The 24,006-nt window shown below is 43.0% G+C and overlaps 1 protein-coding gene across 1 annotated transcript in view; it reads right to left on the bottom strand.

Moving 5' to 3' along the window:
• The window catches only part of LOC135539360 (protein kinase C alpha type), a 204,167-nt gene that overhangs the window by 74,278 nt on the left and 105,883 nt on the right, over positions 1-24,006 (bottom strand). The window contains exons 4-5 of the mRNA XM_064965190.1: positions 12,916-13,027; positions 7,590-7,718 (exon numbers count right to left, since the gene is read on the bottom strand). Coding sequence (XP_064821262.1) covers positions 7,590-7,718; positions 12,916-13,027 — 241 coding nt within the window. The remainder of the gene's footprint in view (positions 1-7,589; positions 7,719-12,915; positions 13,028-24,006) is intronic.

Genomic DNA, 24,006 nt, shown 5'->3' with positions numbered 1-24,006 from the left:
TCGCTCTCCTCGGTCTCCTCGCTCTCCCTCGCTCTCCCTCGCTCTCCTCGGTCTCCCTCGCTCTCCTCGCCCTCTCCCGCTCTCCCTCGCCCTCTCCTCGGTCTCCCTCGCCCTCTCCTCGGTCTCCTCGGTCTCCTCGCCCTCTCTCCTCGGTCTCCCTCGCCCTCTCCTCGGTCTCCCTCGCCCTCCCTCGGTCTCCTCGCGGTCTCCTCGGTCTCCTCGGTCTCCCTCGGTCTCCCTCGGTCTCCCTCGGTCTCCCTCGGTCTCCCTCGGTCTCCTCGGTCTCCTCGGTCTCCCTCGGTCTCCCCCTCGGTCTCCCCCTCGGTCTCCCCTCGGTCTCCCCCTCGGTCTCCCCCTCGGTCTCTCCTCGGTCTCTCCCTCGGTCTCTCCCTCGGTCTCTCCTCGGTCTCTCCCTCGGTCTCTCCTCGGTCTCTCCCTCGGTCTCTCCCTCGGTCTCTCCCTCGGTCTCTCCCTCGGTCTCTCCCTCGGTCTCTCCCTCGGTCTCCCCCTCGGTCTCCCTCACTCTCTCGGTCTCCCTCACTCTCTCCCGGTGTCTCCCTCTCTCCCGGTGTCTCCCTCTCTCCCGGTGTCTCCCTCTCTCCCGGTGTCTCCCTCTCTCCCGGTGTCTCCCTCTCTCCCGGTGTCTCCCTCTCTCCCGGTGTCTCCCTCTCTCCCGGTGTCTCCCTCTCTCCCGGTGTCTCCCTCTCTCCCGGTGTCTCCCTCTCTATGATTATGGATCTTGAAGAGGCAGGGTAGAGTGCATGTTCTGAAGGAGCCTGGGTGATGGCACTTGTTGTCCACCCCCTACCCCCTTGATGGTTTAAAAGGTAAACCACTAAGTTCTTAATATCAATACACAGAGTACTTAGAGCTGGTGAGATATGAGAAGGAGGAGAGGACCACCCTGTCTAAGGGGAGAATCCTAATTTCCACTTCAATTGGATTTTTCACTTAGTCTCCCATTGACATCAATAAATGTCCAAGTGAGAGGTTAGATGAATATTCGGGGGTGAATTCTAAGCGTTAGGAATCTCGTGGAGGTCTACCAGGACTACCTGTCATGATGACTCCTTGCTGTCCCCAGTCCACCTGGCCGTGCTGCTGCTCCAGTTTCAACTGTTCTGCCTTATTATTATTCGACCATGCTGGTCATTTATGAACATTTGAACATCTTGGCCATGTTCTGTTATAACCTCCACCCGGCACAGCCAGAAGAGGACTGGCCACCCCACAGAGTTTTTCCTAGCCACCGTGCTTCTACACCTGCATTGCTTGATGTTTGGGATTTTTGGCTATGTTTCTGTACAGCACTTTGAGATATTAGCTGATGTACGAAGGGCTATATAAATAAATTTGATTTGATTTGGAGGTGATGAGCCATGTGTAAACGTTATCCTTATCGGATCCTATTACTGCTGCGTTTGGGCTTCTAAGTACCCAATTCCTTCATAGAAGCCAAGTTAAACAGCTTCACGTCATGGCAATTCAGGTATGGATTACTGTGTATTCACATCCCCGGAGGTCCGATAGACCAAATTAAATCAAATTGTACAGCTCCAAGACGTGGGAATGCAGGGCTGAGTACAGGCTAGTTTAGTCTGTTCTAAGTGTATGATATACACACAGACAGACGACGGACGGCTGAACAGACAGGCAGGCAGGCCGATAGATACACACGCGCAATACTTGCCATTATGTTGCTTTTCCTAATGGCATTTTCTCACATCCCACACACGTCACTCCAAGCAGACCACATACAGTGGGGCAAAAAAGTATTTAGTCAGCCACCAATTGTGCAAGTTCTCCCACTTAAAAAGATGAGAGGCCTGTAATTTTCATCATAGGTACACTTCAACTATGACAGACAAAATGAGAGAAAACAAATCCAGAAAATCACATTGTAGGATTTTTTATGAATTTATTTGCGAATTATGGCGGAAAATAAGTATTTGGTCAATAACAAATGTTTCTCAATACTTTGTTATATGCCCTTTGTTGGCAATGACAGAGGTCAAACGTTTTCTGTAAGTCTTCACAAGGTTTTCACACACTGTTGCTGGTATTTTGGCCCATTCCTCCATGCAGATCTCCTCTAGAGCAGTGATGTTTTGGGCCTGTTGCTGGGCAACATGGACTTTCAACTCCCTCCAAACATTTTCTATGGGGTTGAGATCTGGAGACTGGCTAGGCCACTCCAGGACCTTGAAATGCTTCTTACGAAGCCACTACTTCATTGCCCAGGCGGTGTGTTTGGGATCATTGTCATGCTGAAAGACCCAGCCATGTTTCATCTTCAATGCCCTTGCTGATGGAAGGTTTTCACTCAAAATCTCACGATACATGGCCCCAGTCATTCTTTCCTTTACATGTATCAGTCGTCCTGCTTCCTTTGCATAAAAACAGCCCCAAAGCATGATGTTTCCACCCCCATGCTTCACAGTAGGTATGGTGTTCTTTGGATGCAACTCAGCATTCTTTGTCCTCCAATCACGACGAGTTGAGTTTTTGTGATCATTTTGACCCCACGGGGTGAGATCTTGCGTGAAGCCCCAGATTGAGGGAGATTATCAGTGGTCTTGTTTGTCTTCCATTTCCTAATAATTGCTCCCACAGTTGATTTCTTCAAACCAAGCTGCTTACCTATTGCAGATTCAGTCTTCCCAGCCTGGTGCAGGTCTACAATTTTGTTTCTGGTGTCCTTTGACAGCTCTTTGGTCTTGACCATAGTGGAGTTTGGAGTGTGACTGTTTGAGGTTGTGGACAGGTGTCTTTTATATGGATAACAAGTTCAAACAGGTGCCATTAATACAGGTAATGAGTGGAAGACAGAGGAGCCTCTTAAAGAAGAAGTTACAGGTCTGTGAGAGCCAGAAATCTTGCTTGTTTGTAGGTGACCAAATACTTATTTTCCACCATAATTTGCAAATAAATTCATTAAAAATCCTACAATGTTTTTCTCATTTTGACTGTCATAGTTGAAGTGATGATGAAAATTACAGGCCCCATCTTAAGTGGGAGAACTTGCACAATTGGTGGCTGACAATACTTTTTTTGCCCCACAGTACGTCATATAGTCCCAGCACACTATCAAACATTGCTCTCAGTAAATAGCCACAAAACTCAGATCCATTTCATTAGAATGGTCACACACACTGAACAAAAATATAAACGCAACATGCAACAATTTCAAAGGTTTTACTGAGTTACAGTTCATGTAAGGAAATTAATACATTTAAATAAATGTATTAGGCCCTAATCTCCAGCAGGAATATTTCACTGGTCATCCCCCAAAGCCAACACCTGCTTTGGCCGCCTTTCTTTCTGCCAAGGGCTGGAACGAATTGCCAAAATCACTAGAAAAAAATCACAAGCTCGAGACTTATATCTTCCTCACTAACTTTAAGCATCAGCTGTCAGAGCAGCTTACCGATCACTGCACCTGTACACAGTCCATCTGTAAATAGCCCACCCAACTACCTTATCCCCATATTGTTATTTTTTGTTGTTGTTGCTCTTTTGCACCCCAGTATCTCTACTTGCACATTTATCATCTGCACATCTATCACTCCAGTGTTAATGCTAAATTGTATTTATTTCGCAACTATAGCCTATTTATTGCCTTACCTCCCTAACCTTACTACATTTGCACACACTGTATATAGATTTTTATATTGCGTTCATGACTTTACATTTGTCTATCACGTGTGTAACTCTGTGTTGTGTTGTTGTCTGTGTCACACTGCTTTGCTTTATCTTGGTCAGGTTGCAGTTGCAAATGAGAACTTGTTCTCAACTGGCCTACCTGGTTAAACAAAGGTGAAATAAATATTAAAATAAAATAATCTATGGATTTCACATGACTGGGAATACAGATATGCATCTGTTGGTCAGAGATAACTTAAGAATGAAGGCAGGGGCATGGATCAGAAAACAAGTCAGTCTCTGGTGTGACCACCATTTGTCTCATGCAGCGCGACACATCTTCGCATTGAGTTGATCAGGCTGTTGATTACGGCCTGCGGAATGTTGTCCCGCTACTCGTCAATGGCTGTGCTGGATATTGGCGAGAACTGGAACACGCTGTCGTACATGTCGATCCAGAGCATCCCAAACATGCTCAATGGGTGACATCTAGTGAGTATGCAGGCCATGGAAGAACTGGGACATTTTCAGCTTCCAGGAGTTGTGTACAGATCCTTGCGACACGGGGCCGTGCGCTATCATGCTGAAACATGAGGGGATGGCAGCGGATAAATGGCACGACAATGGGCCTCAGGAACTCGTCACGGCATCTCTGTGCAATCAAATCGCCATCGATATGATGCAATTGTGTTTGTTGTCCGTAGCTTATGCCTGTCCATAGCCTGTGCTTTACAGGGAACCAATAAGCAGGGCAATGCAAAAAAACTGCCGAAGTTGTCTTTGTCTGCCTGCCTGTGCAAATGCACTACATTCACATCATCAGAATGAGGCAGGTAACTTTCAGACCAGATAGCTGCATCTGGAACTCAAATTCATTTAAATGACTTATGTAAGTGAATGTGTGATAGAAATGTCATCATTTGCTAACATTAAAATGTTTATTTTGGAGGATTTTTGCATAATGAGTCATAACACTGCCAAAGAACGATAACATTAGCTGTTATGAAATGACTCCCCAGGTGTTGCCAACACCTAGCCAACATAAACCTCTTCAAATCAGGATACTACTTTCACCAGCAAGGTCCAGCTTCATCACAGCTTTCCTGGCTCCAACATAGCCCACTATGACACGTTTCAGTATAAGGAGAGAGCTCCACATCCTGTTTGGCTGCCAGTACATTTAGCATTCTGTCCACTTTAGATGGGCCCTAATCAGCATTCCAATCTGTCTGTCTGTCTGTCTGTCTGTTGACGGGAAGAGCAGTTAGCGAGCTAGCACTAACCTGTTTGTGAGAAGAGCAGTTAGCGATTTAGCTATGGGAATATTTGTGTTTGAGTGTGTGCGCGCGCCTCATAGCCACAGCACAGCCGAGCCCAGTGGGACTGTCTGCCAGTAGGAATATCAGTAGGCCGCTGCTCTGTGCTGACGCTAAATAGAGTAAACAGAAGCAGAATGTTCCAAGGAGAAGCCAGCCAAAAGCCAAAAACTCCTTTGAAGTAGAACTGACTGAGTGAAAGTGGCACTTAGTTGAAGGCTGCTTAGGAAGGCTACCGCCAGCCAAGGGATAAAGGATACATTGAGACACAAGTAGTCAACTGGAATAGACGTGGGTCTGTATTTGTTAGCAACATGGCTTGGCCCTCTTTGCTCTCTTCTCCTTCCTCCGACAGTGTCATATGATGGGTGCCAACACAGAGTACTTGATGTTTTAGGGCTGCACTGCCCAGTGGTATCTCCTTAACGTTTTGTAGGCCCGGTGCCAATACTTTGAAAACGGCACTCCACATCCTACTTTGATCCCTTTGCCATCACTGGTTTGGTGTTGAGCTATACAGAGGAACCCTTACTCTCACCTATTCAAAATAGATTCGATGAATGATTGCATGAAGGGGTGGAGGAAAGAGCAACGCATTTCAACATTAGAACAGGGCTCTACAGGACAGGACATGGCTCCTCCTATCTCCACTTCCTAGTGCTATGTTCTCTCTGTAACTTGATTGGATTGTCAAAGTTTTAAAATGGTCCACTTCCTCTCCTTTCCATCCCGATTCCTTCCTCCTCCCCTGCATTTGAGTCACACTTAATTTCACACCAGCAATTACGCCGACGGAGGGAAGCCACCCTCGAATTATACACGCACGTCAGGTCTGGGAGCTTGGCAGCCAGCCAGGCGTATGACTAGGCCATGAAAAGTGACCTCACATTTCAGATGGAAACAAGTTTATCGGCACTAAGCTGAACTGCAATTTTCATATCTAACAAAACATTTGGGGATACATAATATGGTTAATATGGTTTTAGAGTGAACTCTCAATAATGGAAAATTGAGGGCAAGTACTGTATGACAAGTACATGACTTGGCATTATCAGTTACCCAGAAGAGCAAGCGTAATGTCAACAGTGTGTGTTTTACCCTTTGGGAGGAACTATGCCAAAGACCACTGCCCTATTTGATTGAACATTTCCGTGGTTGCTTCCATCTCGTGGGTGATAATGTGATAAGTGTGTGTTGAGGGAACGTGATTTGATTTAGTGATCCCAGCGTAACCAGTCAATGGACTGACTGTGTGTACATATTTCCAATTTCCTACAGCCCTGTTTGTGGTGTGGGGGCATCCATATTTTTATTGGGGGAGCGAATTTCACATGTATTGTAAGTAATTACACAATCAGCTAATTAAATTGTAGTCATTGTACTGAATCCGAATGTGTACCAACACTGAATTGACACTACACTACTACAGTACTAGGACTACACTACTAAATACATGTTTATGTGATTATTATATAACTACAGCTGCATTAGCTACAATTAGCATAAAGAGGGAACTGTTTCCTACAACATCCCATATCAAAGAAACCCTAAAAATATGTTTTTTTAATCACTACACAATGTTATTCAGTATTATCAATATTTTGGCCTTGGAAGTAAAATGCAGTACCACTTTATGCAGTAGCACTAAGCATATTGCCTGATTGGACCACCTTTGATGCTGTCTATTCTACGCCTGACTGAAATAATTTGACACAGAACTAACAGTTAAACACACACACACACACGAGAGAAAGACATGAAAATGGAGTCGTGACTCACTAAACACATGTAAAAGAGAAACCCGTGTTTCTGGCTAAGCCCACACAGATATACCCCTGGGTATGTTTAAAAAGGTTTTAAAAGAATGGACAGGGTTTGTCGTCACTGTACGTGGGCAGTGGCCAAAAGTAGTGCACTATATAGGGACTATGGTGCTATTTGGAAATCACACACAGTATTGATCTGTATACCAAAGGGAATTGACCCGTGTCTCTGTAGGCTGCAGACTGGAGACTTGTATTAAGTGATAGTTGCCTCACCACATGCTGTCTCTTGGCTGCTGTCACTCAAAAACAGACCATGGTGATTTTTGGTATGACAACCAGTTCACTTCATCTATTGAACTGTGAACAGGTGTTTTTACAATAGAATGGTTTTCAAAGCCTGGGCCTATTGATGCGATTGACAATTGCGCAAATCGAAATCAATGTAGGCTAAGGTTAGAGGGAAAATACATGCACATGGGCGCGCACACCCACAAGACCGAACACACATACACAGATTGCCAGGAATCAGTGGTGATGACTGCCCGGTGGGAGCGAACCGTGCTGTGAATGGATTTGTGGCCAGAAGTGTTTTTTTCTACTTATCAATCAATATGGGGCTGTAACAGGCAACTGACAGCTAAAGTGGTTGGGGACTGATTGTGAAAAGGTAAGAGGAAGCTTTGTCAGCCATTACACACCATAACCCCACTGGGGAAGAAGGCAACGGATGTGCCCGAAATGGCACCCTTCATAGTGCACTGTGGGTTTTGGTCACCATTAGGGCACTATAAAGGGAATAGTGTGCATTTGGGACACACCTTGAGAAATAGATTTGTCTGAGAGATGGTCCGATCTGGAGGCCTACCTGTGACCTGCAGCTTGTCCCCTGTGATGTCACACTTCAGGTAGAGGCGTCCCCTCCTCTCGGTGTGGTCCGTCCCGCACATGCTGGGCACGTTCATCACACACTGATTGTGCACGTTCATGTCGCAGGCTGAAGGGACGCAGACGCACAGGAGAGACAGACAGAGAGAGAGAGACAGCATTAAAGAGGTTACCAGGAGAGACGGAGAGGCAAACAAACTAAAAGAAGTTGGTTTAAGCAAAAACTGATGTGCTTTATTTATAAAGTCATAAGGCCAGGTGATGCTAGTAGGGAATTATTTCTATCACAAAACTGATGTCATCCTGAAAACAATTGTAACTGTTTTGTTTACATGTGAAAACATGGATATACTGTATCTCAAACACGCATCAGCATCTACAAACATAGCCTCACATCAAAATCAAATCAAATGTTATTGGTCCCATAGATATGATGAGCAAATACAAACTTGAGTGTAGCGAAGTGCTTGTGCTTCTAGTTCTGTCGGTGCAGTAATATCTAACAAGTAATCTAACAATTCCCCAACAACTACCTAATACACACAAATCTAGAAGAGATGAATGGGAATATGTACATATAAATATATGCATGAGCAATGGCTGAGCGGCATAGGCAAGGTGCAATAGATGGTATAGAATTAAGTATACACATATGAGTAATTAAGATATGTAAACATTATTAAAGTGGCATTATTTAAAATGTCTAGTGATCCACTTATTAAAGTGGCCAGTTATTGGGTCTTAATGTAGGCAGCAGCCTCTCTGAGTTAGTGATTGCTGTTTAGCAGTCTGATGACCTTGAGAGAGAAGCTGTTCTTTAGTCTCTCGGTCCCAGCTTTGATGCACCTGTACTGACCTCGCCTTCTGGATGATAGCGGGGTGAACAGGCAGTGGCTCGGGTGGTTGTTGTACTTGAACTTTTTTGCCTTCCTGTGACATCAGGTGCTATAGGTGTCATGGAGGGCAGGTAGTTTGCCCCCGGTGATGCGTTGTGCAGGCCGCACCACCCTCTGGAGAGCCTTGTGGTTGTGGGCGGTGCAGTTGCCGTACCAGTCTGTGATACAGCCTGACAGGATGCTCTCGATTGTGCATCTGTAGAAGTTTGTGAGTGTTTTTGGTGGCAAGACAAATTTCTTCAGCCCCTGGAGGTTGAAGAGGTGCTGTTGTGCCTTCTTCACAATGCTGTCTGTGTGGGTGGACCATTTCAGTTTGTCTGTGATGTGTATGCAGAGGAACTTAACTTTCCACCTTCTCTACTGCTGTCCCTTCGATATGGATAGGGGGGTGCTCCCTCTGCTGTTTCCTGAAGTCCACGATCATCTCCTTTGTTTTGTTGAGTTGAGTTTGAGGTTGTTTTCCTGACACCACACTCCGAGTGCCCTCACCTCCTCCCTGTAGGCTGTCTCGTCGTTGTTGGTAATCAAGCCTACTACTGTTGTGTTGTCTGCAAACTTGATGATTGAGTTGGATGCGTGCATGGCCACACAGTCATGGGTGCACAGGGAGTACAGGAGGGGGCTGAGAACACACCCTTGTGGGTCCCCAGTGTTGAGGGTCAGCGAAGTGGAGATGTTTCCTACCTTCACTACCTGGGGGCGGCCCGTCAGAAAGTCCAGAATCCAATTGCAAAGGACGGGGTCGAGACCCAGGGTCTCCAGCTTGATGATGAGCTTGGAGGGTACTATGGTGTTGAATGCTGAGCTGTAGTCAATGAACAGCATTCTTACATAGGTATTACTCTTGTCCTAGATGGGATAGGGCAGTGTGCAGTGTGATGGCTATTGCATCGTCTGTGGACCTGTTGGGGTGGTATGCAAACTGAAGTGGGTCTAGGGTGGCCGGTAAGGTAGAGGTGATATGATCCTTGACTAGTTTCTCAAAGCACATCATGATGACAGAAGTAAGTGCTACGGGGCGGAAGTCATTTTGAAGCATGTGGCGACAGCAGACTGGGATAGGGAGTGATTGAATATGTCCGTAAACCAGAGGTGGGACCAAGTCATTGTTTGGTCCCAAGCCAAGACAGGCAAGTCCGAGTCAAGTCTCAAGTCTTTAACTTTGAGTTTTGAGTCCTAAACAAGTCATAATGTGCTCTTTTTCACCTTTATTTAACCAGGTAGGCCAGTTGAGAACAAGTTCTCATTTACAACTGTGTCCTGGCCACGATAAAGCAAAGCTGTTTGACACATACAACAACACAGAGTTACACATTGAATAAACAAACATACAGTCAATAATACAGTAGAAAAGTATATATACAGCATGTGCAAATGAGGTAAGATAAGGGAGGTAAGGCAATAAATAGGCCATGGTGGCGAAGTAATTACAATATACCAATAAAACACTGTGATAAATGTGCAGGAGATGAATGTGCTTTGTGTGCTCTTCACCAAATGTAATACCATTTCATATTTTTAACAAGAGTAATAGTTACTATATTACATTTACACAAATCATGAATGCTTTTAAAAATATCTATATGTTTATTACTTACCAAATAAACATTATATTTCCATGGAAATACATGGGTAGCCATGAGAAAGACATCCCACCCCCAATAGTGATCGACTATCGAGGATCGCTATGGGGCACAATCGGGCAATGTAAGCTTTGTACACAATCACCCAACCTGGTTTTAGGAACGTCAGGCAGGATTTAGGCTACCAACTACCTAGCCAGTTGTAGCTCAATCTTGGGTGCAATGATCACGTTCCCGCACTGACTGACTGTGTGGAGGCTCATTGATTTAACGTTACATTAGCCTACACGATACACTAGTAAAGCAATAAAAATATATAGCTGTCTGCTATATTAGCCACGACTTATTGTTCATTGTACAGCTTCAAATGTGGAACAAAGTTGGACATGTTTGGAAACTTTTTCCTCAGCTGGCACAATTTGATTGGCTGCTGTCCGATTCAAACTGTAATCTGTTAAATGAAGAGTTGATGCGCTGCACACTTTTTTTAATAGCATCATTTTTTATATTTGGGCTTGGGGAGGGTATCAAGTCAGGTCGAGTCATAAGGCTCAAGTCCAAGTCAAGTCACGAGTCATTGGTGTTAGTCAAAGTCGAGTCCAAGTCATCATATTTGTGACTCGAGTCCACACCTCTGCCGTAAACAACAGACAGCTGGTCTGCACATGCTCTGAGGACGCGGCTAGGGATGCCATCTGGGCCAGCAGCCTTGCGAGGGTTAACACGTTTAAATGTTTTACTCACGTTGGCCATGGAGAAGGAGAGGGAGAGCACAGTCCTTGTTAGTGGGCCGCGACGGTGGCACTGTATTATCCTCAAAGCGGGCAAAGAAGGTGTTTAGTTTGTCTGGAAGCAAGACGTCGGCGTCCGTGACGTGGCTGGTTTTGCTTTTTGTAGTCCATGATTTCCTGTAGACCCTGCCACATAAGTCTTCTGTCTGAGCTGTTGAATTGCGACTCCACTTTGTCCCTGTACCGGCATTTCGCTTGTTTGATTGCCTTGCGGAGGGAATAACTACATTGTTTGTATTCAGCCATATTCCCAGACTTCTTTCCATGGTTAAATGCGGTGGTTCGCGCTTTCAGTTTAGCCCGAATGCCGCTATCTATCCACGGTTTCTGGTTAGGGTAGGTTTTAATAGTCACAGTGGATACAACATCTCCAATGCACTTCCTAATAAAACTAACTCACCGAATCAACGTATAGGTCGATGTGGTTCTCTGAGGCTGACCGGAACAAAACCCATATTGCCTCTAGTCTATAACATGGCAACACACAATTAAAAACATATGATAATCTAATTTGCAGTAGGATTAGAACAGCCAGCATGTGCCAAACTCATTTTCCAACCATAACCTAATCCCTATTTATATATAGCCCTTAGTCATAATTAGTATTACGTGCCAGCTCTGGTGAAGAGATATGATGCACTATTTACCATTGAATTAAAGTAATTTGTGCTTAATCACATATAAAATCATAAACTTGAGGGAATTGTACTAATAAAGGCCCGCAGCAGCTTTGATAATGTATATTTAAAGATCTCTGGATAGAGTGAATCATGTGAATCGTGTGTGGGTTTCAGAGGGGAAACTGCTGGAAGGAATGGACAGAAAACAGAAATGCAGTTTTAAATAACGGAAATCATCTTTGGGCAATATTACAGAATTGCAATTTAACTTCATTGTGTCCTGTGCAGTATGAGCGACGTCGAAAAAGTTGTGTTCAAAGTATATTTAAACCTATCTAAAGCCTTGTTTCCATTGGAAGTTTGAAATCAACCCGTGTTGGGCCTTGGTGGGTTAGCTCATATCGTGTTTCCACTGCTTCCAGAATTTAGAAATTATGTCATGTTGCTAGGTAGCCAATGTGACTGTGCAGCTAGCTTTACTAATGTTACTGACTTACAGTTCAAATAAGAAAGTTAGTAAATTGTAATACATTCATTAGGCATTAATCTATGGATTTCACATGACTGGGAATACAGATATGCATGTTTTGGTCACAGATTCCTTTAAAAAGAAATATATGCTTCACAATGGCCTCAGGATCTTGTCACAGTATCTCTGTGCATTCAAATTGCCATTGGTAAAATGCAATTGTGTTTGGTGCCTGCCCATACCATAAACCCACCACCACCATGGGGCACTTTGTTCACAATGTTGACATCAGCAAACCTCTCGCCCATCCAATGCCATACATGTGGTCTGCAGTTGTGAGGCCGGTTGGAAGTACTGACAAATTCTCTAAAATTAGGTTGGAGTCGGCTTATGACAGAGAAATTAACATTAACTGATCTGGTAACAGCTCTGGTGGACATTCCTGCAGTCAACATGCCAATTGCACACTCCTTCAAAATTTGAGACATCTATGGCATTTTGTTGCGTGACAAAACTGCACATTTCAGAGCTGCCTCTTATGCCTCTTATCCCCAGTACAAGGTGCACTTGTGTAATGATCATGCTCTTTAATCAGCTCCTTGATATGCCACACCTGTCAGGTAGATGGATTATCTTGGCAAAGGAGAAATGTTCACTAACAGGGATGTAAACAAATTTGAGCAAAACATTTTAGAGCAATACGTTTTTTTAGGCATTTGGAACATTTCTGGGATCTTTTGTTTCAGCTCATGAAACAATGGACCAACACTCTACATTTTTGTTCCGTGTAGCTTGCTAGCTAGCTAACCAAGCAAAACAGACGACATCAGTGAGATCAACCGCGATGGACGTAACATCAGCGCTCCATTATTAGCCTCTTAAGGTTTATATCGCAGGTTGTGTATACTGATCCCCAGTCTAAGTGGATGACGAGGTACATTACTCACTGTCACACTTCATCCCCTGGTGGATGAGACCATACAGGAGAGAGCCACAGTGGTCGCAGAAGGTGGGGCTGCCATAGGTGTGGATCTTAAACTTGTGCTTGGTTCTGGGGTCCTGCAAAGACAAAAGAGACATGGTGAGTTAGTTAAGTATGATCAAAAATAATACGCAGTATGAACAGAGTGGTGTCCCACAGAAAGAAAATGTACCCAAATGAATGTAGAGTGTAGAGTTTGAAAAAAGTGTTTTATTAACTCCAGTCTGTACAGTTCAAGTTCCTTTTCCACAGATACAGTAATGATGGAAAAGCTGTTCAACTGAGCCAGACGTGGCAGGATATGAAAAATATAGGAGAGTAATAATTGGAGTCGATACATGAGATAACATGAGATGAGTCAGCGCTAGTCATTTCATTTGAATGAAAAACTTTTAAAACTTGTACTGTCTATATAAAGAATGTTCTACAGCACTGGCTTGACAAAGTATTTTTCTATGAGGGAAAGAAGCAAACATGAAATTAATTAAACAGACAAGGCCAAGGGCAAAACCATTTCTGCAAGGACCGTTGTAATATTGAAATAGGGCCATTTGGTACAGAATTCAAAATGAGAGGATACTGTACTTTTCGAAATAGAACCATCACACTCTCCAAACCTCTAATTCTATTGTGCACTGACTGGCTGCTGTTAAATGGTCTGTAAAATAAAATAATAAAAGCTGTCAAAAAGCATGTCCCGTAGGCTCAGAAATTCCAGCGCTGATTGTGCATTGATTGCAATCAACACGCTTGCTTTTTACATTTTTATTAACCCAGGTGGACCAATACCCACGTGTCCAATTAATTAACTTCAGCCACACTGGAGGTGAAAATCCAACTTCTACAGTAGGTCAACCACCGTAGACTAATAGTCTGAGCCACAGCCATGGCTGCACCTCATGTTACCTTCGGACGTTGTATGAGCTGGAACTGATCTACTGTACCACAGTACTCTTAGTGCAACTCCTACATACGGTGCACAGCGCCATCAGAAAGTATTCACACCCCTTGACCTTTTTCACATTTTGTTGTGTTACAACGTGGGATTAAAATGAATTGAATTGTCATGTTTGGTCTACGATCTACACAAAATACTCTAATGTCAAAGTGGAAGAACATTTGGAAAATTGATTGAGGATTGACATAAAGGGGTTGAATATTTATTAAAGGGTTTCTGAAGGCACTGTACAGCGACAAACAAAGAAATTGAACAGTGACTTTGTAGCAGTAGTGTACACAACATTACATTCCGAACTGGTAATAGCAGCAAAAACAGTCTACAACTTTTGGGCGAAAATGTGTCACTCCGTAATTGGTTTGTGTGAGGCAAAGAGCAACAGACCATGGCCTTCATGTATCAGTTCAGTACCTGGCTAATACACAACCCCATCCTCCAGGCGATGCTGGTGCATTTTAAATCAGTCTTATACACTATTAACGATTTGGTACACATTGTGGGGGGAAAAAAAATGGTTTTAATGGAGAATCACAGTATATCAATCTGCTTCAAAGAGAGTAGGTGAGAAACTGATTGGATGACTAGCAGATGTCAGAAAAGTTAAGGATAGATATTATACACCGATGTTGACTTGGGGTTTCACTAGAGTTGTAGACATGTTCTAGTAATGTATATCATTATAAAATAACTGTATGAACTGACGTCAGTACCCCGGGTGTTCAGAGTAGACGATGGCCTTAGACACAGATCTAGGATCAGCTTTCACTCCTCAAACTGGAACTTCAACCAATTGGAGGGAGAAAAAAAAACGTGGCAACTTCACCCTACTACACTACTTTTCCGAAGAAGAAAATACCCAAACAATCCTTAGTGAATGGTTGGTTACTACGGTCATTGGTATAACATGACAACATGAGTCATAATAGGATACGAAGAGCTCAAAGGAGTAGTAATTTTAACAACCTTTGACACTATATCTTTCAGACTTGCAGGCCACGGTTGACTGACACAGAGCGTTGGGCATATTTTCCTTGTTTCCCTCTACAATGAGCCATGTGTGTGTATCAAAACAGTAAACTTCTGACACCATATTATCTTCTGACATGATTATCTCTCCCTGCTTATCACTGGATCGTCAAGGAAAGCTACGAAGTCGGTATACAGCCCTCCAGCAGCCATCTGCAACACCTGGATAGGTGTGCTGTGAAACTGATCCCAGACCAGGGCCGGAGCGTTATTGAGGCCCAAAGAGCATCGAGTGCCAGTGTAATATACCTCTAAGATGCCCTTACGGAGCATGGTGAACAAAGATAAAAAGGTCTAAGCAAGTGTAAGAGATCAGAAGGAGAGAAAATGTCTCTTTATCAGCCACTCCTACAAACAGTATTGCAGCCTATCATAGTTCAGTATGGTAGACTCCCTGGAGCAATAGTACAACCTGTAGAGTATGAACAGCTTCACTATGGTGTCTAGTTTTTTTGTTATAATCTCCAAACGTGACCATATATTTACATAGCGGGGTCAACAGCCCCTATTTAGAATCAGGCCAACTGTACAGCTTTACGAGACGCAACACCTCATCAGATCCTTGTCCGGTCTGGAGTTTGGATAGTCAAATCGCGGCAATTATCATAAGGACTCACTTCAATATCCACCGAGAACAGGAAGTCAGAAATAACAGAGTTAGTCCTACAGGGGCCGGTCGGAAACGAGTATGCCGAGCTTCGCTGGAAATGAAATCTATTGTAAATCTTATTGCCCACCGCATCGTAAGAGTGTAATAACAGGAATAAATAAATAAAACCATATAAAAAAGATAGAAGTGAAGTCAATTACGATGTTCAAAGAGATGTTGATAATAACGGCATTAAAGAGATCATGAGATAGTGATATGGCAAAGAAGAAGATGAGATGGGGCTCGACATGGAGAAAATCTATTTCATTACCTACAGGCTGTGGCGGTCACGAAACTGTGTCAGCCGGTTACCGTCATGCAAAAGAGTGCCGGGCCCACGGTAATTGACCGTTAATTAGCATAAACACATTCAGTATCTCCGGGCCTCAACGCATACAAGCTGCTGATGTGTGCCTTTGCAACATGTACTCTTAAAAGAGTATAATAAATCAATTGAACATACGCCACCACAATAAATCCACAGTTTATTTCAGTTTGGTCTAAAGAAAATGTATTTCAGAAGAAACTAATATGAGTTGACCTGCTGTATGTTATCTGGCGATGCTCCAGGCTGTAGCCTTGTTCATTTAGCATGTGGAGCATAAAAGTGATCATTTGGGAAAAGGTGCTAGATTTAGAGTTATTTGGCAACTTTAGTTGTGAATGATACAAACCTTAGAATTTATTAGAAATCTAAATATGGGCTGCATGATGCGACGACAGGCTACTGATAATTTAAAAAAGTTGCACAAAAAAAAGCATGCACTCTGTTCCTTGCCTCAAGGCTGCACACGCTGTTCCTTTCATCAAGTGATCATATTTTCACCCATCAGACTATTCTCAATTTAATCTGGTCTTTTACTCATTTGTAAAACAAGTTTTGATTTAGAGTGGACCATTATCCGCCCAAACTCTGAATGCCACAGGCTCTCCAACCTTGTTCCTGCAGCTCCCCAGTGTTTAACTCAGGAAACCAAGTGAAATCTGTTCGGGAACATCGATAGTAACATACTTTCGCAACGAAACATATTTCAGCACCTCTGCACGCTCGATAAATGAATAAAGGAGAAAGGAGGAGGAGATGGAAATGAGTTATTCTGTACGAGATATTCTCTATAGCTAAAAGGTAATGTGTCACCTAATTCATTATTAAAATTCCCTATTACTAGGCGATTCAAAATTGCCCTGCACATTCAATGAGCCTAGCGCTATACGTTCTCTCCCAGACTTGTGGATAGAAATGTTGGAGCTTAGCATAAGGTAGCCTAACCAGTCCATCCGGTATGCATGAAACAGCCCACACTCAAAGGCCATTACTCAAATTTGTTTAATTTTGGAGAAGAGACTAGACCAATTATGCACCAAAGACATCTTATATCAGTTTAGTTTGAGGTATTTCTGCCATGCATAGGCTATGTATTGAATAACTCCACAATCATTGGGTTCATGCATAAGCCCTATTCTTCGTATGGGTGTTTTGAATGAATCATCACCTTAGAAGGCACTGTCCATTTTCTTGAATTAGGCTTTGAAACAACCTCCACAATGACCACTCTTCACACTCACTTTCAACCTGCTGTTGAACTTCTTTCTTCAAATTGATCACAGTGAGGTGAGTTTTAAAAAGATGATTCTTCTTTGATGATGTTTGATGTGATTTTTGATCGCATTTGCAGTGACGTCAGAGTGGTTAGAGGGCCAATAGAGCCCTGAGTACCAGGCCGTTAGCGACCTGAAGGTCATTAGCAAGTTGGGTACTAACAAGGCATGTCCAGTGTGTATAACAGGAGCATAATAATCTATGGTAGCCCTTACCCTAAAAAGGGAATGGTCTCCTCAGTATGTGGTTTGAAAGTGATCTACAGTGCATTCGGAAAGTGTTCTGACCCCTTGACTTTTTCCACATTTTGTTACGTTACAGCCTTATTTTAAAATTGATTAAATGGTTTGTTTTTTTCCTCATCAATCTTTTTTGAGAAATCAAAAACAGGTTTTTACCATAAAGGCCTGATTGGTGGAGTGCTGCAGAGATGGTTGTCCTTCTGTAAGATTCTCCCATCTCCACAGAGGAACTCTGGAGCTCTGTCAGAGTGACCATCGGGTTCTTGGTCACCTCCCTGACCAAGGCCCTTCTCCAGATCTGTGCCTCGAAACACAATTCTGTCTCAGAGCGCTACGGATAATTCCTTCAACTTCATGGCTTAGTTTTTGCTCTGACATGCACTGTCAACTGTGGGACCTATAAAGTATTTCTGTTTAAACATTTCTAAAAACGGGTTTTCACTTTGTCATTATGGGGTATTGTGTATGTAATTTTAAGGCTATAAAGTAACAAAATCTGGAAAAAGTCAAGGGGTCTGAATACTTATACTTAACCTATAAAGGGAAATGTCTATTTTTCAGCTTACTTTGCTGTTGAACTATGATATGAAAGAGTGTAATGCATGCCTATAAACTCTGAAGCGTAATGTTATAAAGTAGAATTAGGAATTCGAATACTAAGGGACTTAATAGGATCTCTATGGTGACAACATTCCCGTTTACACGTTGCAGTCAGTTGCTTCAATGATGCAGTCATTCGTTTCAACACAACCTAATTCCATTGGCTTGCCTGTCACATTTATGAACTCAGTTTCTTGCTCGCAGGTCGTTTCGTTTTTCAATACTGCAATGTTTTATAGATGAGAAACCATTCCAGCTTTCGCTCGACTGAATTTCCCTTTGGGGCAATTTCTAAAGTAAACAGGTGGCACATTCTCTACCTTGGATAAATATGGGAGAAGGTAAGTAAAGTCGCATGTCCTATTTTACACAATCTCCTGAAGAAACAAAGCACAAATGTAAATACAGCAGGGAGTTGCCTCTATCCAGCACAGAAAGAGATGACGATGCCAGATGGATCATGGCATTGCAATAGCATAGCAAATTGAGATCAAGTTTTCATGTGACGTGGTTGGAGGCCTGATGTAAATAGCGTATCAGCATCATGGAAGGGAGTGCATTGAAAGTTGCATTTGTGTGTACACGTGTTACTAATCTTATGAAAAATGGCACATTGAAAGTACACATTTGGAAAACAGAAAATCTGATCGGATATTCATTAGCGGCACGCATCACACTCCCTACTCATAATCCATACTCAATAGGAGTATAATGCCAACTGTGTGTCACTCACTCACAGCCGAAGCGTCACCTGAATTGAATTGTCAATATGCCATGACTAGGACTATGCCTCAGTACTCAGTACTGCACGGATTCATTCATACTGCCCATGCATTCAACAGTGTTTTCCCCTCCATTTCAGCCATAAACCTCTTTTAGAGAGTTCAATTCAATTTTAAGTGGATTTGCATTGAGAACCCCATCCAGACGACCCCTTTGCAATGAATTCCATTTGATGTGAACACCTGGCTGTTTATAAAATTGGAAACCTCTCGGAGCACTGCTCTCTTTTCCAGGAAAGTGGGGATAAACGTATGCTCCCGCTGAATGAAGCTCGGGAAACGCAGCCAAAAATATCTCCTCAGTTCCTTGAGACACAATCGTACACTGTCTGCCAAAAAGGGAACACACTTAATGAAAGAAGAGAGAGAGAAAGGGAACGATGCGATGTGTATTTTTGATGGGTGATCGAGAGCTGGGAGGTAACGATGTGATTCACACTGTAATTTATCCTTGTGGCACAGTGACACCTGGTCTGGCCTGAGGACTCTTGTACACTCAAATAGAGCTGAGTGATATCGACGAATATCTATAAAGATAAATTGCCTGAATTGATGAGAACGTTAAATAGAACAGTACGTTTATAACATTACTGTGCACCACAGTTTTTTTAATGATCCTTTAAACTACTACTACTAACTTGATGGTTGTAGCCATCAATTGTCCTGTTATTAACAACCGCACATATTAGCAAAGTTATTTAATTTCAAACTTCACATTTCTCTAGTATAGGCTACTTATTGCAATGAACGATATCAGCTAAACGCCTGCGATAGGGGACCGGTATGGTCGGCGTCTCATCTCTCCAGCTCCCCAGCTGTCTCACATTACAGTTGGAATTAACTCGGGCACCTTGGCGCACACCCCTTCAAAATCGCTTCAATTTCCCACCTTCATCCCACTCCATCCCCTTGTCGTGTTGGATGATACATTAAAGCCCCGGAATAAAAGTGTCTGAGTGAGTGTTTGTATTTTAATTGCATTGTCGTCTCCTGCTTCTCACTCTCACACGCACACACGGCAAACACCCCCTAATTAGCTGTCCGCACTGTGTTTTCGGCGAAGCAGACCGGTCTGGTTAAAAGGAGAGGAAGGGAGAGAGAGAGCGAGAGAGACAGCAAGACAGAGACGCAGGCAAAGAGAGAGAGAGAGAGAGAGAGAGAAAGGGTTGTCGCGCCAGCTGCAGTTACTCATGTCCACCCACGCATATCTGATCCTGAAGGATTATCCACTTGTGTTCCATCCCTTGCCTTGTTCTCTCCTTCCAAGGAACGAATAAGAGGAGGGGGGAGAGTTCAGCTGAAGAGGACTTTGTCTATTGTTTTTCATCTCTGGTCACGTAGGTTAGCATGGGTAAAGAAAACGCTTGCAGACTGGGATAGGATTTCACTTCACAAGATAATTCACAGGACGCCTAGAGGAAAGTTATAAGGAGAGACTTAAATCTTCCTTGTGGATATAAATTAGCAAGCTTTTAATATGACTGTATATCATCAAGCTTTTGTCATTCAGGTGCGTGTTATCAATTCCCCGTGACAGATATGCAAGGCACTACATAAATGGTCACTGGGGAGAGACCCGATGTCCCAGGCTTTGGCCGTATTACCTCTAAATGAGTACATCTGACCAGAGGATGGTGGGGAATGTGGATTGTGGGACTGGGGACCCACCTCTGAGGCCAGTCTCTCATTGGGCCTTTGGCCTTGGTCATTCAGGTCAGACCTTGTGCTACGTTATAGCGAAGGGTTTCCCCAAACTCGGTCCTCGGGACCACAGGTGGTGCACGTTTAGGTTTTTGCCCTAGCACTACAAAGTTGATTCAAATAACCAACTTATTATCCAGCTTTGATGATTTGAATCAGCTGTGTCGTGCACCCAGGAGTTTGGGAAACCCTGCATTAGCGTAGCATTTAGCATAGCATTCTGGGGTATCAGGTTGCAGGGTTATAGGAGATGATTGACTGGTTTGTACAGGGAAATAGTCATTACAGCTAGATGGAGTAACAACATCAGCATGGATCTTGGCTGGGCAAAGTAGCGGACAAATTGGTTCTTAATTGAGAATGATGGGCAAAATCGATCTATGGCTGCAACCGATGGCTACTCGAGATTATATCGCACAATGACAAAAACATTAATGAAAAAAAATATTACAAATCAATTTGCATGCTAACTTAGTGTTTTTCTTTTTAGCAAATCGGTGCCTGGTTTGCTCTTGGACATAGTGGTCCTCTCCTCCGCAAGTTAATGAGAGAGGCTGGAGAGAAGTGTGGGTGCGACCCGGACCAACCAGGCAATTAAGGTGTGTGTGTGTGTGTGTGTGTGTGTGGAGCACGGAGGTAGGTGACAGCATTACATCATCTAGTAATGAGACACAGTGAGCTGGGATCATCAAATCTGACCTGCTCCCGAATTGGACTTAACCCATTATGCCTACGCTCATCCTGGGGAACTACTGGGTATGCATGCTTTTGGACCAGACCTAACATTATAAGACACCCGATTCAGCTAAGCCACGTTCTGATATACAGAAAGTACTCACACACCTTGACTTTTCCCGCATTGTGTTGTGTTACATGGTGGGATTGAAATGGATTAAATTGAGATTTTGTGTCACTGGCCTACACAGAATAACCCACAATGTCAAAGTAGAATTCTGTTTTTAGAACTTTTAAGACAATAAGTATTCAATCCCTTTGTTATGGCAAGCCAAAATAAGTCCAGGTGTAAACATTTGCTTAACAAGTCACATAAACTGCATGAACTCACTCTGTGTGCAATAATATGTCTACCCAGAAAATTTGGGTCGTTTAACCTGTTGAAACTCTAGGGGCGCAATTTCATTTTTGGATGAAAAACGTTCCCGTTTTAAACAAGATATTTTGTCACAAAAAGATGCTCGACTATGCATATAATTGATAGGTTTCGAAAGAAAACACTCTGACGTGTCCAGAACTGCGAAGATATTTTCTGTGCGTGCCCTAGAACGTGAGCTTCAGGCAAAACCAAGATGAGACGGCATCCAGGAAATGAGCAGGATTTTTGAGGCTCTGTTTTCCATTGTCTCCTTATATGGCTGTGAATGCGAGAGGAGTAAGTCTGCCCTTTTTTTCGTTTCCCCAAGGTGTCTGCAGCATTGCGACGTATTTGTAGGCATATCATCGGAAGATTGACCATAAGAGACCACATTTACCAGGTGTCCGCCCGGTGTCCTGCGCCGAAATTGGTGCGCAAAAGTCAGCTGCAAGTATTTTTCCACAGAATTCAGAGGAGAATGCAGGCTTCCACGAACGATATATCAATGAAGAGATATGTGAAAAAACACCTTGAGGATTGATTCCAAACAACGTTTGCCATGTTTCGGTCGATATTATGGAGTTAATTCGGAAAAAGTTTTACGTTGTAGGTGACTGAATTTTCGGTTCGTTTCGGTAGCCAAATGTGATGTACGAAACAGAACGATTTCTCCTACACACAGACGCTTTCTGGAAAACCTGCGCATTTGGTATGTAACTGGAGGTCTCCTCATTGAAAACATCCGAAGCTCTTCAAAGGTAAATTATTTTACTTATTTGGTTATCTGGTTTTTGTGAAAATGTTGCGTGCTAAATGCTACTCAAAATGCTAAGCTAGCTTAGCATACTCTTACATAAATTAGTCAATTGCTATGGTTCAAAAGCATATTTTGAAAATCTGAGATGACAGTGTTGTTAAGAAAAGGCTAAGCTTGAGAGCAGGCGCATTATTTTCATTTTATTTGCGATTTTCAGAAATCGTTAACGTTGCGTTATGCTAATGAGCCTGAGGCTCTAGTCACGATCCCGGATCCGGGATGGGGAGTTTCAACAGGTTAAGAAGGGCTCACGGTAGCCGGCAAGCCTCGGACCAACAACATTGTAGTTACTCCACAATACTAACCTAAATGACAGTGAAAAAAAGGAACAGTTACAAAAGGAGTGCACAGAATAAACATATACTAAAGTAAAACTGCAAGAAATGTGGCAAATAAATTAACTTTATGTCCTGAATACTTTTTTGTATTATATTTTTTATTTCACCTTTATTTAACCAGCTAGGCATGTTGAGAACAAGTTCTCATTTACAATTGCGACCTGGCCAAGGTAAAGCAAAGCAGTTCGACACATACAACAACACAGAGTTACACATGGAGTAAACAAACATACAGTCAATAATACAGTAGAAAAATAAGTCTATATACACAATGTGAGCAAATGAGGCGAGACAAGGGAGGTAGAGGCAAAATAAATACAAAGGGGGAAATCTAACATCATCACTGAGTACCACTCTTCATATTTTCAAGCATGGTGGTGGCTGCACTATGTTATGGGTATGCTCGTCATCGGCAAGGACTAGGTAATGTCGTTTTTTGGGATATAAATAAACTAAATAGAGCTAGGCACAGGCAAAATCCTAGAGAAAAACCTGGTTCAGTCTGCTTTCCAACAGACACTGGGAGACAAATGGACCTTTCAGCAGGAAAATAACCTAAAACACAAGGCCAAATATACACTGGAGTTGCTTACCAAGACGACTGAGTGGCATAGTTACTGTTTTGACTTAAAATAGTCTTGAAAATCTATTGCAAGACTTGAAAATGGCTGTCTAGCGATGATCAACAACCAATATGGCGTTGATGTACAAAGTAAACAGCAGTAGTGTGTCAACTAAGAGCGTTGAAGCGGAAGCTAAACTTCTCCGCCGTTTCGGTCCCGTTGCTACCACACTGTGACAACGTAAAGGGAGCCTGAGCAAATGCGCAGATGCTTTGTGTGTGACTGTGTGAGAGTCTGGCATCTCGCTCATCGCAATATCTACGGTGCTGCTCATGGCAACGTTATCCCGCTGAGTCTACCGTTAAGCTGCAAAGACGAGAGGGCCAATCTCCGGACAATTTACTATAAGGAAATAAAAAGCGCTCTCATTCAGAGAAAATTTGAGTAATAGTAAAGATTAAAAACAGTAATTGGCCATTCTTTTAGGGGAAATGAAAGTACATACAAACACAACCTCCAGATGATGATAGTGACGCATTGATAAAAATGACTTGGTCATACTGAATAGGCCAAAGACCCAGGAAGCAAAAAAAAAAACAATTTAAAATGCAGGCAATCAACAGTGGAAAAACATCTGATCACATCAGAAGGGCTTACATTTTTTAAATCAACAACATGGTTGTCTAT

Source organism: Oncorhynchus masou, chromosome 5 (assembly GCF_036934945.1).
Source record: "Oncorhynchus masou masou isolate Uvic2021 chromosome 5, UVic_Omas_1.1, whole genome shotgun sequence".
Classification (NCBI taxonomy): Eukaryota; Metazoa; Chordata; class Actinopteri; order Salmoniformes; family Salmonidae; genus Oncorhynchus; species Oncorhynchus masou.
This window is presented reverse-complemented; position numbering and strand designations above follow the sequence as displayed.